Raw genomic sequence first — 17,760 nt, 5'->3', positions numbered from 1 at the left:
CTTTTTTAAATATCTGTTGTTTATTTAGAGACAAAGAGAATCCATTTTTCATGCTTGGCTTGAGTCCATTAGTGATGTAAAATTGTAAATTTGCATTATTCTATGGAATCAAAAACTGGAATTTTTGAGACCGTAAATCTCTGTCTAATCCTGAATCAATAATGGTCTAGAAGTTTCTAAAATAGCATTAGCATGAACTGCTGCAACTGTTCTGATATTGTACTTATTTTGAGATGGTAGAAATCCATTTTCTTCTTGTTCCTTCTAAGACATGTTATACACGTCAACTTCCAGGACCACTTAATCTGAAATTTTACAAAATGTACTCACTGGTAACATTTTAACAGAACCTCACTTCGCTTGAGTGAAGTCCTGGTAAAAAAAAATAATAAATAAATAAAAGAATAAAACGCAAATACACTTTTCAATTTTAAGGTTTAATGGTCTCATTTTTACCAAGTTATGAAATTCTTTAATCTCTAATTTCAAGTGTTCAAAATCACACAGTGCACACCTTCACCTTATTGTAATAAGCACATATATATATATATATATATATATATATATATATATATATATATATATATATATATATATATATAAAGAAGCACATATACATAAAAAAAGAATTTTTTTCTCTCAATCAGTGCATTGATGTTAATTAACATTTAGTTAACTTTTTCTTAAATGTCAGGGATTAGTTCCTATCTTTTTTAATGCATAAATGATCAGAAAAAGCAGAATTGGGAGTTTTGAATATATTCTCTGTTCACCAGTGTTAACGTTCTCGTCAAAAATTACAATGTAGCCTTTTTTAATGGATGTCTAATTTGTGATTATAGAGAACTGAAAGGAAAATAGTAGCTTGAACAGAAGCAACTACACTGAAGTAGTTGCTTCTGTTTTATTCACAAATATGCTGCTATTTCAGTGTTTGCATCATACAGGGTCACACAGAGTAACTCATTTCAATACAGCCCATCATTGGAAAATCAACACTGAGAAGCCTAGAGGTGGCAGTATCATGGTGTGGGGACGCTTTTCTTTGGTAGGGAAATAGAAGCTGGTCACAGTTGATGGGACGATGCCGCATATGTTAGAATGGCCCAATCAAAGTCCAGACCTCAAGGCAATTCAAAATTTGTGGCAAGACTTGGAAACGGTTTCCAAGTGGACTCTCTCTAAGCAGTCTTATTAAGCTGGAGCTGCTTTAGAAAGAAAGAGGCAAAGTTTATTCACCAGATGTTCAAGGCTGGTAGAGAGATGCCTCCATACACGTTGACACTCTTTATAAAGATGCGCTACTTTTGCCAAACTTTCACACTACAGGATAGTTTGGTGGTTGCTGCATGGCAAAACGTGAACATGTTCAAAGGGCATGAATACTTGTGTTAGGCACAGTAACTTGTCACCTGTCAGACAACATAACTTATGACCCAATTTCCAGAGTTCAATGCAATTTTTATAAAATAAATATTTTTATTGTTTATAGATCCCCCAAGTCATTTTTTATGAAGTTATGACGTGTTTGCATACAACTACGGGACCAAATGGAAAAACTGTAAGAAAAATGCAACCAGCATATCCATCATAGAGTTGTATGTTTTTTAACATCAGCATGATGTATTGATTTTTGTACTTCATCCAGATTTATGGTTATGTGAAAGCAGCGAACGGTTTCGTGAGTATAACATTTACAGTACGCAGGTGATTAATGCTCACACTGAAAACCAGAGGCCATTTTCCATCACGTCTAAACTTTGCCTCGGCCGCACATGTCTGTCACCAGTTAGGAGAGCATTTGAAGGCAGCTGACAGATATATAAATCGCCATAAATGGTTCCCTGGACTAAATGTTGAAAAAAACACTTAACCCCACTGGATGAATGAGTGTAGACCTCCCTGGCTTTACCCACATTAAAAAGACACCCGAGCATCCAAATACAAATATGGGGTAATTTGTCAGCTCATTTTTTTGTAATTTCGTGACATTTCAAAATGGCAATCTGCAAACTTCAGACGGCGCGAACACAATCAATATGAGATTAGTTAGGCCAGAGTTTCCAAAGAGGCTTTGTGTAATTTAAGAGTCTGTGAACAAACATCTGATGAATGAAAAGTAAGTACTCGATTATGCTTACAGACAAATGATTGAATCTCACCGGCTTCTAAATATTGAGCAGCACGGGCCAAATGTTTAACATTTACCGTGTGCCCCTCTTATTGACAACACAGCACACACACGCACACACCCCGTCTTGCTAAAGTATTCACAAAACTTCGAATTTTCTCATTTTGTCACATAACCACAAAATCCAATGTGTTTTAGACCAACACTTTGAATCTGCAAATAAAAATCTGAAGAGTGGAGTAAGCAATTTATTTCACTCTTTGTAAAAATACCTTTTCCTCTAATTACAGATGCATCTTTTAAAATTCATGCCTTTGTCAGTTTTGCACATCTAAGCTTTTCCAATTCTAAAATTAGACAGCAATAATAAGAAGGAAAGCATCTGCAGACATAATTTTTTTCTCTTATCCACAGCAAGATGCTGCGACCACCATATCCTGTTTTGGTTTCATCTGACCAGCTTGCCTTCTTCTATGAGTTCACATCGTCACTTACATTTTTGTTTGTTTGTTTGTTTGTTTGTTTTTTGCAAACTACAAATTACCATGGGAACTATTAGTTCTGCTCTTCACACCTTTCAAAAACAAACAATTTTTGAAAGAACGTGATGATGGTTGTATCAGCAGATTTTTCCACCTGAACCGTGTATCTCTGCAACTCCCACAATGTGCCTTATTTGTTGTTTGTTGTTTACAGACTACCTGCATTTATTCTGGAATTACACACCATACATAACTGGACTCTGTTTTCTAAACAGGTTACAACTGCATTGCTTAGGGTTATCCTAGTGAAAGGATCTGAATGCAAATGCATGCCACACTTGAGATTTTTATTTGTAATACATTTTGAAAAAACATGCATGCTTTCCTTCTCTCTCACAATAATCCTATGAATTGTGTTTGTTTTTTCCACATATAATTCCATTATAATTATTTTTAAGTCAGTGATTGTGATCTGTAAAGATGCATAAAGGTCAATGGGGTATGCTGTTCCAAGTCACTGGATAAAACTGAGAGTAGAAAATCTATCACAAAGTCCGTGGTGCACCAAGTGTCGCCTTTTCTTTCAATAAAATCCCCTCAGGGTTACTAATGCCACAGGTCTCAAATCATATACCCTTGTTATGTCTTTTTCCCAGGGCAGGGGATTTTGTTTACTATGTTATCTCTCTAATCTCCAAAAGCAGCTGTAACTGGAACTGAATTAATAACAAATAAAATGTGCCTAGTACATAAAATATGTGTAGATTGCCATGGGGTACCTAAACAGGAAACAGTGAAACAATTAGACTTCTTGTTTTGTTCTGACCTCTCTCTTTTTGTTTTGTTTTGTTTTGTTTTGTTCTGCAGCGCAGTTGAACAGAGTTACTGTTATGTGCGTCTTTTTTTTTTTTTTTTCTATGCCTGTAATCACTGTGGTTAAGCCTCCCTGTCCATAACATGGGTCAAATCAGAGCAAACACCCACTTTTGATCCTACAGGGGTATTAAATACAATGTTACACTCTGCATAAATGCTGTAATTCTCCGCTGACTGCAACCCACACCAAGTGCTGCGGTTAGCCACCCAGGCCCTTATACAGCGTGCCCATTTGATAATAGGCAGTGATATGGCGTTGTAATTGCTGGGCCTGTGAGTGCTATTGTAGGGAGTTTTCAGCAGGTTTCTTTCTCACTTTCACTCCATTTGACGCCTTTGAGGTTGGGCTTTTATCTGCCTTTGCTCCTGATGGCTGTTGTCTTTGGTGCGGTGCTGTGTGCGCCCTGCTCTTTGAGCACTCCAAACATGTAACAAAGGCAAGCCCTTGGAGGAAAAAAAAAAGAAGAAGAAGAAGAGAAAAGGGAGCGCTCTCCCTCCTGTGTTCTCACATGAATTCATAAATGCACAAACACCATTTACAACAGATCCAGCCACAGTCATTCAAATGCAGGAAAAAGAAATTGCTGCCTCCGCTGTCATTTAAAAAAGAAAAAAAAACAAAAAAACACTGCTCTGTGAGATTGTTTAAAGTGTCCTAATTTGATAAAGAGCCAAGAGCGGGAAATGAGAGAGTAGTGCATTTGTCTCAGGGGTTGTAGTGGGGTAAATATAGCAACAAGACAGCACCAGTTGATATGAAGGATTCCACGGTGTCGAGTGCTGTTGTGACTCACCAGGCTATGGAGATCTGTGTGTGAGTCTGCGAGACATGCATTTGGATTCATATGTCCACTGCAATTGATTAACTTTAATATAATTGCCCTTCTCCTGACTCACCCAGCTCCATGTACAATAACGCCCGGGTGAGAGTATGTGCGAGTTAAGCAGGGAGAGTGGCTTAGGGGGCAAGTGAGTGGGATATATGGCTGTGCAGAAGAAGAAGCCGGCGCTCCTGGCTGGCTCCTGGCTGGCTGTGTGGGGGGGGTGTGTGTCTTAAAGAGTGTGTTGAGAGGAGAGTGAGAGCTCATGGCCAGCCTCCATGTCTAATCAGAACACTTGTGTGTCCCCGTCTCATTGTCTCCTGGGCCCCTCAGAGCAAAGACCCTCCTCTCCACCACTGTATGCGACTTGTGGACGAGCTGAAAGGTGGACAGACCTCCGATTTACAAGACCAAGGACTAGATGGATGAAGGGAAATATCTGTCAAAAAGGTGTAAAACACTGGAAAGCATGATTCAAGTTAAAGTGCTCTTGTGTGGCAATAACCTTCTAGTGTAAGAACTCTAAACTATAACAGGCTAAACCTTTAGAGAACGCTTTTCCATCTACTGAAATCAAACTGGCGGAAACCTTTGCTCTAGTTCTGCAAACATATTTTTCTCATTTTGACAGTAAGCCGATGTATTTATATAGTTCTTTGCTGCTTAAACAATGCAGAGTCACTGTAGTTACTGGATTTCAAAGCAAAACTCTTGCATTCCCATCAATCTTACAATGCATTCCGGGAAAACAGCATATTTGAATTTTGGCCATGCTAACTTCAACATGAGCTGAAATGCATATATTTTCTATACAAAACAACAAATTACGGTAGTATTTTTTGGTGGTTTGTGGTGTGCTTTATTCAACATTTCTGATTTTCTATTTGCCATAAGAACAATTCTTACTGTTGCAAGTAGCAAAGTGCTAATGCTGTCTTGTATATCTGTTTGTCGTTAATTTTACGTTCAAGTTAAAATACATGAGCCTCTGAATAATTTGGAATACAATCAAAATGACCTTTTTGTAATTTATAGTAAGAAGTGAAGCTCATGTAGAGATTAATTACACTCTTAGTGATATATTTCAAGCACTTATTTCTGTAAATGTGAAAGAATATGGCTTACAAGGAAGGAAAGCCCAGATTTTGCATTACATAAAATTTGTATATTGCATGACACACCAAAAAGGAATGTTTGTTTGCTGTGGCTTTGAAGTATAACCCTAAACACGTTTCACATGGTGCAATTCTCCCTTTTTCCTTCCACTCAACTTTCCATTGACCTGCCTGGATACAGTTCCCTCTGATGTTCGGCTTGTTTATCAATACTTTTTCGTGGCCTATACTCTTCTTTTTGATTTCAATGGTTACTTGTGATTTACATGACCATAACTTTTCTATGTTTAAAATCTCTTTCTCTAATTTTGTTTTATAAAACATTTAATTCAATAGAAAAACTAATTCTGGGTTTCCACATAGTGTAAGCTCTAATTATCTAAAATAACATGGAATGTATAACTATATGTGTATCGACTTATGAGCTTCATTTTATAAGTTAAATTGGTGAAATATACTAATTTTTCCATTATATTTAGATTATGTTAGCTCAACCTGCACTCTCAATTATAATTCCTGGTGATTTACTGTTTTAATAGCTGTAAATTATGGATCTACAGTATAATTATCAAGGCCTAACGATAGAATGAACTTGACCTGAGACCTGGTGTCTCTACAAGCAAAGAATTAATTTGGGAGAATCTGAGAAAGGTGCGCGCCCCCCGACTCCAGTGTTTAAGCCCCATCGCGGGACAAGCATGCGCGCCCCCGGATCAGCACTTTCCCAGTTCCGTCTCCTCCATTTACTGGCGAGGGCTCACAATCAATAATTCAATAGTTTTGGCGTCTAAATCCTGCCCCAAACACCGATGAACACACAAACACGCCAGGCTCCCGTGCCGTGCAGACTCGGTGAGGTCGGTATTAATTAATAGCGGAGGACATTGTGTTTTGCGTGGAAAAATATCGGAAGAGTAATGCGATCTGGATTCCTATAATCATAGGCTTCCCGTGTCAGGTGTTTATTAAATGTTCAATAAGAGGCGGTTAAAGATGTCAGGGAACGAATCAGGCAAATTTGAGAGTCAAGTAAGGCAAGCGTTAATTAATCTGTTTTTTTTTTTTTTTTTTTTTTTTTTTTTTTTTTGCACAGCCTTTGGCTTTGTTTTCTAAGCTGTGGGCTGCCTGTGCGTTTTTATTCACGATGTCAATCTTCGGGTCATAAAACAAAAACAAAACAATGCAGGAAACATTTGCATTCAACAGAGACGGGCAGGCTGCCAAATTCAAGGGATATATCTGTATAATTTTCCTCTTAACGCTTTACTTTATTTCATCTTTTGTTGGTCTTTTAATCACTTGCAACATGTGGTGGGGAAAATAATGTAAAACGGATCAAGGCCGAGTCTAATTGTGCGTTCGTGTCGTTGCGAGCCGAAGTGAATGGAGTAATTAAAATTAAACATCTAGACTTGTTTTAACTAATTATCAGGCCTCCAGTCCGGAGGGATTCAAATTCCAGTAGCAATAAGTTTTCACATTAAAATGCCTCAATGATATCCACATATAATTTACTGCACGTATTTATTAAAACGCTTCAAAACTTCATCTCTGAGATACTGAACGGTTTTGTGTCTTTTATCTGCCTGTTAACTTGTTCTGGAAATGATCACTTCTCTTCGAAAACCCCTCTATAAGCAAACTATGAATAATGCATGGCTTTGGCAAGGGCGCTGCAACACACACACACACATAACACACACCCCCACAGACACACACTAATGTTCCCGAGTAAACGGACCTGTCACAACTCTGATGTTATCAAAAGACTTCCACCTATAAATTATTTAAAAATCTATTGCTCTCAAAACCTTGTCTGATTGCAACAATAACAGTAATGACTGTGCTGTAGGTATAAAAATTAATCGAATTAATTAGAAAACTCAAGTCATTAAAGAAACTTTGTTAATTTATTATATAAGAACCAAAAAAAAAAAAAAAGTCAACTTTTCGTTAAGGTGGTTTCACGTTTCACAGGTGATGGGGAAGAAAAATAAAAATAATTTTATGGTCATTCTTTCTCCCAACCCCTTTAAAAACCCCGTGCGTTTGGTGAGTTCATGTTCACTGTTATAAAAAAAAAAAAAAAAAAAAAAAAACATCCAAAATTACATACAGAAAGCACATGATTTTTAATGCACGGGAAAATAACACAAAATTAACAAATCCCCAACGAGGCATTCATAAAGCCACTAAATCATAAAAAATAATGCATGTTTTTTTGTTTTTTTTCTCCTTCTTGAGTATAAACATATTTTACATGTGCCCGTACCGGTTCGCATACTGTGTTAGAGATGGTATTTGCTTATGAGATTTGCCTTCCTTTAAAAAAAATAAAAAATAAATAAAAAGAGGGGGAAGTGTGTACGGTGGGGGAAGTCGCAAATCACCTTGTAGGCTAAATATATGGACACTGGCTCATATGATGATTTTTTTTTTTTTTTTTTTTTTTAAAAACGCTCGTCTTGTTTTATAATCTCACATTTCTGGCGTGGAGTCCGTTTTACCTTCAGCCATGGGAGGTCTAATCAAGGTCAGGAAGGCCAAACTTTCAATTGAGAGGGGAGGACAGAGGATAAGAGCTGACAGGAGTTGGGGGGGGGAACGTGGGGTAGGTAGATGGCTCACGAACTCATGCAAACACTGCAGAGGCATTTTCAAACTGGACAAGAAACAGTGGAGGGAGAAATATGTTCCCTCTTTTTGACAAAGAACATCCGCTACTTTAGCAGAGGGGTTTTGTTTTTTAGTTGTTCCTTTTTTTTTCTCCCCAGTTTCTTTTGAAATATTATGAGGCCAGCCTCTATGTAGAATCGAAAAGAAATCATAACAACAAGAATACAATATTTAAACAGGAAAAATTGCAGAATGGTTCGCCTTGTTTGACAAAGAATCGACCGACCCAGCTGCATCCTCCTCCTCCTCCTCTTCCTCGCCGGGGTGTCTGTCCCCGCGTCGCCGTCCACCCCGTCCGCCTCTTTAGGCTTCCGTGTAGGCTATCACGTCACAGTCTTCCTCGTTGTATTTCATAAATAGCCTATATTTTATAATTATACTCGTCCTCCTTCATTGAGAAAACATAAATTACGTCCGTCCATACTTTTTCTCGCCCCTCCCCTCCCCTCACGTTGTAAGCAGTTTTGGTTCAGTGTCTCCTCAGTCGCCTCGCGTCGTCGCCGTCACAGTCCCAACGCCGCCGTGTGTTTTTTGGCCTTCAGTCTCAGGTCGGCGATGCTCGAGTTCTTGCTCGTATTCTTGGCCGCAGCGGCGGCGGCCACCACTGAGGCGGCGGAGGCCGACTCCGCCGCGAGCGTCGCCAGGGGCAACCCGAAAGGCGGCGCGGGGAACATCATGTAGGGCGCGTGCGCCGCCAGGTGAGAGTGCAGGTGGTGCTGCGCGTGAGCCACGGCGCTGTCCAGCTGCAGCTGCGCCTGCACCTGAAAGGAGAAGGGCGGCACGTTGCAATGACTATCCTACGGGACGGGACGCACGGATGGGGAGGGAGAGAAGGGGGAGAACATGCGTTAACTTTGCAGTGGGATGGATGCAGGATCATTTTCACCAGAGACTGTATTTGTGACTGCATTATTAAATCAGTGGCAGTTACCACACAGAGGATCATCTATTATACTTATCCATTTTTCAGATGAAGATTTTCAGAGGTTTCTTTTAAATACGATCTATTGTGAAATTGATGTTGGTGTGTCTTATGGACTGTTGATGGAAGTTAACTCTAAGCTGGTGTTAAGTATACATGGCCCCTGCTTAATAGACTACAAAAACAAACAATTGGAAACAATTAACAAACAAGCATGAACGCCATTCTATTCCAGTGGCAACACAATCACACCTCATTGTACTTAATGACGTGCTAATTAAGTGATCAGCTGAGACTAAACGTGATGTGAAGGACTGGTGGCTTGCATTGAGAGGCATACAAGCCCTAAATGAAAATCAGGGTTATTCCACACAGTGTTAGTTTCTGAACTCTTCAGGTAAAACATGGATACAGTTGTTTAAAAAGTAAGATGGTTGCCTTTGTTTTTTTTGTTTTTTTTTTTAACTGGCGTCTGCAAACTGCTTTCTAAAAATCTGAATTAATTTGACATTTTCCAACATTAATGCTCAAAATGATCATCTCTATGTATAATTTGGAAGAAAATGTCAGAATTTTCAAAATAAAATAAAATAAAAATCTTAGTTTTACTAAAACACATACGTGTAAATAGAAAAAACAGAACCTCAACATATTTTCACCAAATAACTTTCTGTTCATATGCAGAACTTTCACCAATCAAAACTGTGCTATAAAAACTGCAATTCAATTCAAGTTTGACCCATCTAGGTTTTCTAAAGGTCTCATCCTGACACCCCAAAAAACATGAAATATCCTTTTTTGCATTTTTACAAATAGACTTTCACACATTTCAAACTGTCTTTTAAAGAATCCAGGTACAGCGTCTTCAAATACTTTGAAGAACTGTGAAATAGTTTTCAAAGTTCTTTAGTTTCTTTAGTTTTGCAGCAAAAGGAAATCAGACATATTTTCTTACGGGAGTCACACTGCGCACAACACAAATGGATGCCCTCTCACTCATTAACATGACATACATCCAAAGGTAATAGAAGCATCTAAATGATAACTTTAATTTCTTTTGTCCCAATCTGGAAGTCTTGCCCACAACAGAGTGACACCCTGGGCAATGAGCCACATAAAAAACTACACAATATGTAAATACATAATATTACGGATTGACAGCCTCGTAACTGAAGATACTATTGTCTAATCGACCTTCACCACGTTTGCAGCTGTTTACATTCATTAATAAAGCAATAGCACAGATCCTTATGTGTTTATAAAGCAGCAACCTCCTGCGTTTTAGCTCACATCAGAATATTTGTTCAACCCTCATCTAAAATGTAGCACTTTTGGCCCTTTGACGCATGGTCTGGACTCAAAGACATTTTTGTAGTATAGATTTCACCTTCATTCGTTTTACTGAGGACATTTTATACAAAACTTTGTGTGGTTCAGTTTATTACGAAAAGAATGTGCTTACTTATGCCAGTAGCAGATTATAGGCCACAAGGTGCTTTTAATCTTTCTGTGAACTTTGAAGCTAAAGTCCCAACAATAACTGCATCACTTAAAAACTATTGTCTATGCTATTCTTTTTATGATGATCTCATGACATCGACCAAAGTCTAAAACGATCCCAAAAATGCAATGGTCATCGTTTCAAAAACAGGGCAAGAGCATGAGTAAATCTGCATGGGATAAAAATCTACATCAGTTCTGGTACAGAAATAATATTCTGTTCACCAGCAGAAAATAAAAGACGCTGTCTCATGCAAAGTCTTCTAAAACGATTTGTTTTCCTCCAGTAAAAACAGGCCCAGAGATGGTCAAAAAAAAAAACATGAGAGGGATTTTTCCAATTAAGCTGTGCTGTGCTGGCACAGTGTTCTCACCAGTGAAGTAATAAGAGTTTAGCTCCCCCCACAACCACCCCACCCACTTCCCCTCACACACACACACACACACGCACACACACACCCAGACACATGGAACGGGATTCTCTGCATATAGCACTAGGGCACATCCTGTGCCAAGACAGCAGTCAGGGTTGGATGTGTGGATGGTGGGGGTAGATGGGAGAAGGGGAGGGTCTGTTCTTTTTTTGTTGTTGTTGTTGTTGTTGTTGTTGTTGTTATTTTTTAAGACTGGAAGCTTCAAAGTTACTTGCCTGTTGGAATGGCATTCGTAAAGCCCCCACGTTGACATATGGCGCTACACGACAAGCTTCAAACTGATTCGCTGCTCCAATCAGGACTCCTGCGGAAAACACAGATGATAGTTTAATTGTGAGAGGAATATTCAGAGCCACATTGGGCAAAACACAACACTGTACAGTGAATCTTAAACTAGAGGGAAAACGTCGTTTTGATGTACAAATTGTTCCTGAAGACTGACTTTCAAAGGAGTCTAAAGGTCTCATTTAGAACGGTTTGTAACTGTAAAAAGTTGGAGATAACGGAGCTTTCCTTAGCAACCATAGCAACCGATGTATTTTATGTGAAACTGCCTTACATTTACTACGACTACTAATACTACATTTACTACTAAATGTAGTAAATCTGATGTCACGTGAAGAATTAAGAAAACTTCACATGTGGTTGCACAAGAGCAGTGAAATGTATTTTAAAAAGTTGAATCGTTTTTTAACAGCATCTTGCCTTACAACTCATTTGACATTTTTAAAGGCATTTTATCTGTGAAAAAGATTTTTAATAAGAGAAACGGCACAACTATTTGAGAAAGGCCTTAAGACTCCCAATTCATTCAAATGCAATGATAGAAATTCTTTTTAATATTTTTTGAAAGATTGAAGTCGCAGCAGGCATTGGCATATTGAACTTAACATTTTAGTTGAAGGGCTGAGATAGCACAGAGTGTGCAGGAGCAGCAATACAAAAAAACAGGAACAGGATCACAATGTTCTGCGTGCTTTACACAGTAAGTTAAGAAATTTGAGAGAGCAGAACTAACTCGATGTTTAACAATGATGTTAGCTGCGTAACAGAATAGGATAGGTTTGCTTTGATGTGTGAGAGGTACCTTTATGTAACTGGTTCTCCTGCTTCCTGCATTTGGCTCTTCTGTTCTGGAACCAAACCTGCAGGGAAAGAAATTAATTAGAGACCCGCTGATTGGCAGCTGCTTGTGAGGCCATGTGTAATTCCTCTCAAAGTGACAACAACCGCAGAAAAACAATATCCCCGAGGAGCACTGAAATATTAATGCCTCTGCTTAACCCCGGATTTTAATTGTTATACATTTAGCCTCCAACAAGAAGAAGAAAAGCAAAAGAGAGGGATGGGGCTGAGACACAGAGAAGAGAAGGTTTAAAAAAAAAAGGCTAAATGTAGTAAATCTGATGTCAAATTCATTAGGAGAATAGAATGACTCCTGTTGGAAAATGAGCAGGACTTTCTCTGGTATAATAAATAACCTTGTCAGCGATGGTTTCATCTTTCTATAGATGAGTGTCCCCGAAGAGTTGAATGGACTCTCCGATATCGAATTGCAGCAATGCTATCATGGCTCTTTTGGAGATCAGAGCAGAGAGGGATGTGAGCGCTCATCTCCCTTCGTTCTCTGACCGCTGAAATTAATTACCCTTATCTGCAGAAAATCCATGTCGGAGGCATGCTTAAATGTCTAATCACCGCTATAACACTTAGTCCACAAAACGCGAGAGCGCGGTGGCTCCCATTTCTCTTCGAAGAAATCCAGAGAACCGCCTTGGAACGCGCATCAAACGGTTTATTACTATGATAATCCGCCTTAAATACCTCAGATAAAGCCTGGGCTAAAGCAGGCCACAATGCAACGTGTCTGCCTGCAGCCTCTGTAACACTAGGCCTCGCAAACAATGAAAGCATGATTGAAATATCATATCGATTTGGCTGTCAGCTGGCTTCATTTATTGATCACAGCGCATGGCGCTCGGAAGCCCTTCTTGCGCACTAATTTATGGCTGTGATAAAAACCCAAACGCACCGAAGATGTTGTTGTTGTTGGTGGTGGTGGTGGTGGCGGCGGCGGAGCCCAAAGTCACTATCTAAATAATATGTGGGATGAAAAGATATTATACTCATATGGAGATAAAAAAAAATAAAAGAGATGGAGGCGAAAGCTGGCTTCAAATTGGGTTGAAAATAATACATAATTTATGCAAATCCCTCGAGCTGTGCTCCTTGTCCGGGACACAATGCGTCTTATTTTGGGGGGATTCCAGTTCAGGGCTTGGGGAGCCCCGCAAAAAGCTAGTTTGAACTTCTTTTTTTTTTTCTTCTTTTTTTTATTTGAAGTAGAGGGTGAGTTTGGACCCGTCTATGATAAACATTAAAAGAAAATAAAAACGTATTCCTCCATAGAGCTTGTTAATGCTCTATGTAGCTATGAGAATTTGTGATATTGTTATAAAACAGAGGGGGGGAGAAAAAGTTGCTTTCGTGTTTATCCTCTTCCCCCTGATCGTCTTACACAGGACATGTCTGAGAATCCCCCCCCCCCCTCCTGCCCTCCACACCTCTCACATCTCCCACCACTCATACTGTGTTTCTGCACAGATGGTCTGTCCCTATGACTTAGTAACACACATCTTAAATGCAAAAAAAAAAAAAAAAAAAAAAAACACTGTGGGCGTATTGTTTACTGTGCAATTTGGATAATAAAGATTAGATGAACAGTGGTGAAGCAAATAAGGACTAATTGAGACAAGTACTTAAAAACAATGGCTAAGAGAGAGAAAGTGCATTTTGGGGCATTATCTTCACTTCTTTATGTAATCTGTTAAAGCACTGGAGGCACTATCAGTTTTGCTGTGCGAATATTCACAAGTCAAGGCCAAGCAGAGCAGTTCTGCACCTCTACGTTATAATAATAATAATAATAATAATAATAATAATAATAATAATAATAATAATAATAATAATAATAATAATAATAATAATAATAATAATAATAATAATAATAATAATAACATCCAACGAAACATGTTCATGTCCTGGAGCTTTATCATGGAAAAATCGAAAGATGGAAAGACAAAAAAAAACAAAACAAAGAAAACTACTAGAATTATTCCCCTGTTGTTCATTTTGATATTGTTGATAATGTAAAAAAAAAAAAAAAAAAAAGTAAAGATTATTATTATTATTATTATTATGCATTTATTTATTTTCCTTCTGAATCGTGCTTTACCTGCACTCGGGCCTCTGACAGTCCCAGTCTCTGGCTCAGCTCCTCCCGCATGAAGGCGTCCGGGTAGTGGGTTTCGTCAAAGAGCCGCTCCAGCTCGTTGAGCTGCTCCAACGTGAAGTTAGTCCGACTTCTCCTTTGCTTGATCTTTGTTTGCGTTTCATCCTCGATGGGCTTCGAGTCCTCTTTCCGCTCCTTCACGTCCGTGGTGCCTGAGAGAATAGCAGGGGGGACCGCGATCAGCATCGTGCACGACAGAGCCTCCCCAGCGGATAGTTTCGTTTCTTTTTATTTTTTTTTATTAAAAACTGAATTAAAATAAAAAAGGATTCACTGCACCAGATGGCACAGAGTTTGCCTCGATTCTGAGCTCGTTTTCTTTTCTTTTTTTTTTCTAAAACGACATCCTCCTTCATGGAGGAAAACAAAGCTCGTAGAATGCAGCGAGCCCTGCAGTGTGTAAAAATGACAACATAAAACAGGATTGCGTTTAAAGAGACATATCAAAAAATAAATAAAAAAAAAATTAGATAAAAACGAGGGAGAGAGCAAAGGGGAAGAAAATGCTTGCCCTCTGATATCACGCAGCTATCAGACCTCGGATGTTTTGTCGGGCTACATAAAGCTCTTTAATTATTAACCGCTTATAAATATGCAGCGCCGTGCCTACTGTTGGGTGTCTGATACATGCTTGTCGCGGTTCCGCTTTTAACCACGCTGCCCATGACGAACAGATGTCACTTTTACAAGCCTCCCAACTCTAAGATATCTTGTCCAGCCTGTTGTCACAGAACACGGGAGAGGAAATAGCCTGCACATAAACGCCACATGCAATATAGAGCAATGCGATTGGAATATATGTTTGGATAAATGTAACACTTGCTTTTGAGAGCATGACTTCATTTAGTTTAGAATATTTACTTTTTTTTTAAAAAAAATCATTTTATTTTATTCTTTTTTGCATATAGTATTTAACAGTTTGACGTTAATGTAGGAGAAACCATAACAAAAGTGTTTCTTCCATCTGGAGTTGCAAGTCTGTTTCAGATATTTATGATGTGATTTATCTTGAAAATCTATTTTTGGGACATTTTGGGGTTTTTTTTTTTAACTGAGACGCGGTTTCTTTTGCATAGGCCAAAATGCGCTTTAATGAAACAGACATAAAGAAGGATTCTTGAGGCAACTCACACTCGGTAGCTTTTATCTTGTTGCCTGACATGAAGAAGGCCAGAACATATCGTTTTTGAAAATAAACATCAGTTTCCCTAGGATATTTTCACGCGAGTAAATTGAGTCATTTCAGTTTTTAAAATTTGTTTTCTTTGTTTTGGTTTTTTTTTTTTTTAGACCTGTCTCGATCAGGAGCAGAATCCCTTTTGCCTTTATAAAAGTGCAACGAAATTGCATGACTTTTACATGCAATCAGGCTTTTCTCCTGTTTTGTGAAGCTGTGTGATTTGAAGCTTGTCCAAATTAACTTCAGCAAACCTCTTAAAAATCTGAAAAAGATCGACATGCGAAACAAAAATAGACTAGTTTAGGAGTAGTTGTTGCCATTGGGTAAGCTATATGAGTGACATATGTCAACAAATAACTAAAAAAAAAAAAAAAAAAACTGCTTTCGCCTCTTTCATATAACACAACATTTGTTGTTATTGATTTAAAATGTTTTAACTTATATTTTTTTTGTCCGGTCTTTTTTTCAATAACGTCCTATTCCCCCTCTTCGTAAAGCGGATAAAGCGCGCAGAGCCCTTACCGTCAATGAGTTTGGGACTCCCCGCGTCCCTGATCCTCTCCGGCCCGAGCATGTCCGTCTCCCTGCCCGGCGATAGAGCCACGTTCCGGGCGACCGCGGCCGCCTCCTCTCGGCTCCCGGGCTCCGCGGATAAAGACTCCCGGCTCCCTGCTCGCGCCGCCCCGGTCTCCAACACCTCCCTGTAGGTTATCACTTCCTTCTTCTCCTTCACTTTCTGATCGAAGGACTTGGATACGAAAGCGGTGAGCTCTTCCATCACTGCTTCCTCTCCTCTTGGAAAAAACACCATACACTCACTCCCTCTCTCACACACACTCTCCCCCTTCGCTGCTTAAGACATCAGTGGTGTGGCTCGTTGAAAATGATACCAGATGCATGCGAGCCAAACTGTGGATGAAGGTGGAAAATATATATATAAATATAAATATCTTCTCAGCCAATTCCTCCTCCTTTGGTATAGCGGAGTTAGGGAACCTGCTGGTGATCCTCTATTGAAGTCACAGTATTTATACTTTACGGCGCCTTGCCCCCTTGATCCGTGCAAATTGCCTCCCCTCAGGATGCCGGGATGAGCCCCCCCTTCCTTTACAATGATATGGGAGGGGAAAAAAAGAGAGGGAGAGAGAGAGAGGAGCAAAAACATTAAGCAGCACTGCTGCTATTGGTCATTAATCCAAGATTGACAAGAAGGACTAATTAATTTAATTACGCGCTCATTCGCCGCTATTGTCCTGAGTTAGTTTTTTAAACACCCGGGAGATGGTCATGGATCTCTCTCTCTCTCTCTCTCTCTCTCTCTCTCTCTCTCTCTCTCTCTCCCTCTCTCTCTCTCTCTCCCTGTCTCTCTCTCTCTCTCTGCAGGGGTGTGGCTTAAAAAAAAAATCCGAAAAATGACAAGCAGAGAGGGAAGCACACGGATGAGATGAGGAGTTCTTCCTCACTATATATATCTCTGTGATCTGCGGGCGAGGAAAAATAAGACGCGCAAGGATGACACGGAGTGGAGAGAGGTGAGAGCGGACCGGCCGGCAGCGGAGAGACGTGCGCTGCAGGCTCCAGATCAAGCTGAAGTGAACACATCATGGGGTCCCCAAAACTTTGGCCCGAAGCCTTGCCATTGTTTCGCTTTTAGATTAATAAATGTGACGCTAAAATTATTATTATTATTATTATTATTATTATTATTATTATTATTATTATTATTATTATTATTATTATTATTATTATTATTATTATTATTATTATTAATGAAAAAGCACTACGTGCGTTTCTCGCCAGTGATTATGCGTTGCACACTGTCATCATTAACCAGACTATATCGCTTAATATTAATCCTCACTGGGCCATTTTAAGCCATTAGGGTGTTAAACAGCAAATAAACGCTTAATTATAGCCCAGTGCCTTCTTATACGATATGTTGCCATTGGGCTCGCTCATTAAAGTTTCTATCCCCCTGCTTTTTTTTTTTTTTTTACCCCTCCCTCCTCTTCCTGCTGTTATAAATGTCTTTATTTAAAAATATACTAATATAACGGCTTGTGGTAAACGCGGTAGCAATTCATTCATTTATATATATATATATGTATGTATAACTAAGCAGAAAGGAAATGGGATACGGTTGGATTTTGAAAAGTGTTGGGTTGAAGAGTATGATGCAAAATGAAGCATGTTTATTGGTAATCTATATAAAGCCGCATTTCCACACACAGAGCCCGAACAATTCTCCTAATTAATTATTAACGGCGCTTCTACTCGGACCGTAGGCATTAATTACTATTAATCCCGCCGCATCCGAAAGCATGGACGCAT

The 17,760-nt window shown here is 39.1% G+C and overlaps 1 protein-coding gene across 2 annotated transcripts; it reads right to left on the bottom strand.

Moving 5' to 3' along the window:
* Positions 1–7,837: 7,837 nt before the first annotated feature.
* On the bottom strand, positions 7,838–16,463 carry shox2 (short stature homeobox 2). Of its 2 annotated transcripts, none has more exons than XM_023350865.1 (5): positions 15,952–16,463; positions 14,193–14,401; positions 12,045–12,102; positions 11,173–11,261; positions 7,838–8,862 (listed from the first exon to the last, which is right to left on the bottom strand). In XM_023350865.1, the coding sequence occupies exons 1-5, from the start codon at positions 16,238–16,240 to the stop codon at positions 8,605–8,607; spliced, it is 903 nt and encodes a 300-aa protein (XP_023206633.1). In that variant the 5' UTR covers positions 16,241–16,463; the 3' UTR covers positions 7,838–8,604. The 2 variants fall into 2 exon arrangements, with proteins under 2 accessions (XP_023206633.1, XP_023206632.1); XM_023350864.1 differs by having other exon boundaries at positions 7,838–8,898; positions 15,952–16,462.
* Between the last annotated feature and the right edge of the window lie 1,297 nt (positions 16,464–17,760).

The sequence above is a fragment of the Xiphophorus maculatus genome, chromosome 18 (assembly GCF_002775205.1).
Source record: "Xiphophorus maculatus strain JP 163 A chromosome 18, X_maculatus-5.0-male, whole genome shotgun sequence".
Taxonomy (NCBI): domain Eukaryota; kingdom Metazoa; phylum Chordata; class Actinopteri; order Cyprinodontiformes; family Poeciliidae; genus Xiphophorus; species Xiphophorus maculatus.
The sequence above is the reverse complement of the archived record's forward strand: the minus strand, read 5'-3'. Positions and strand labels throughout refer to the sequence as shown.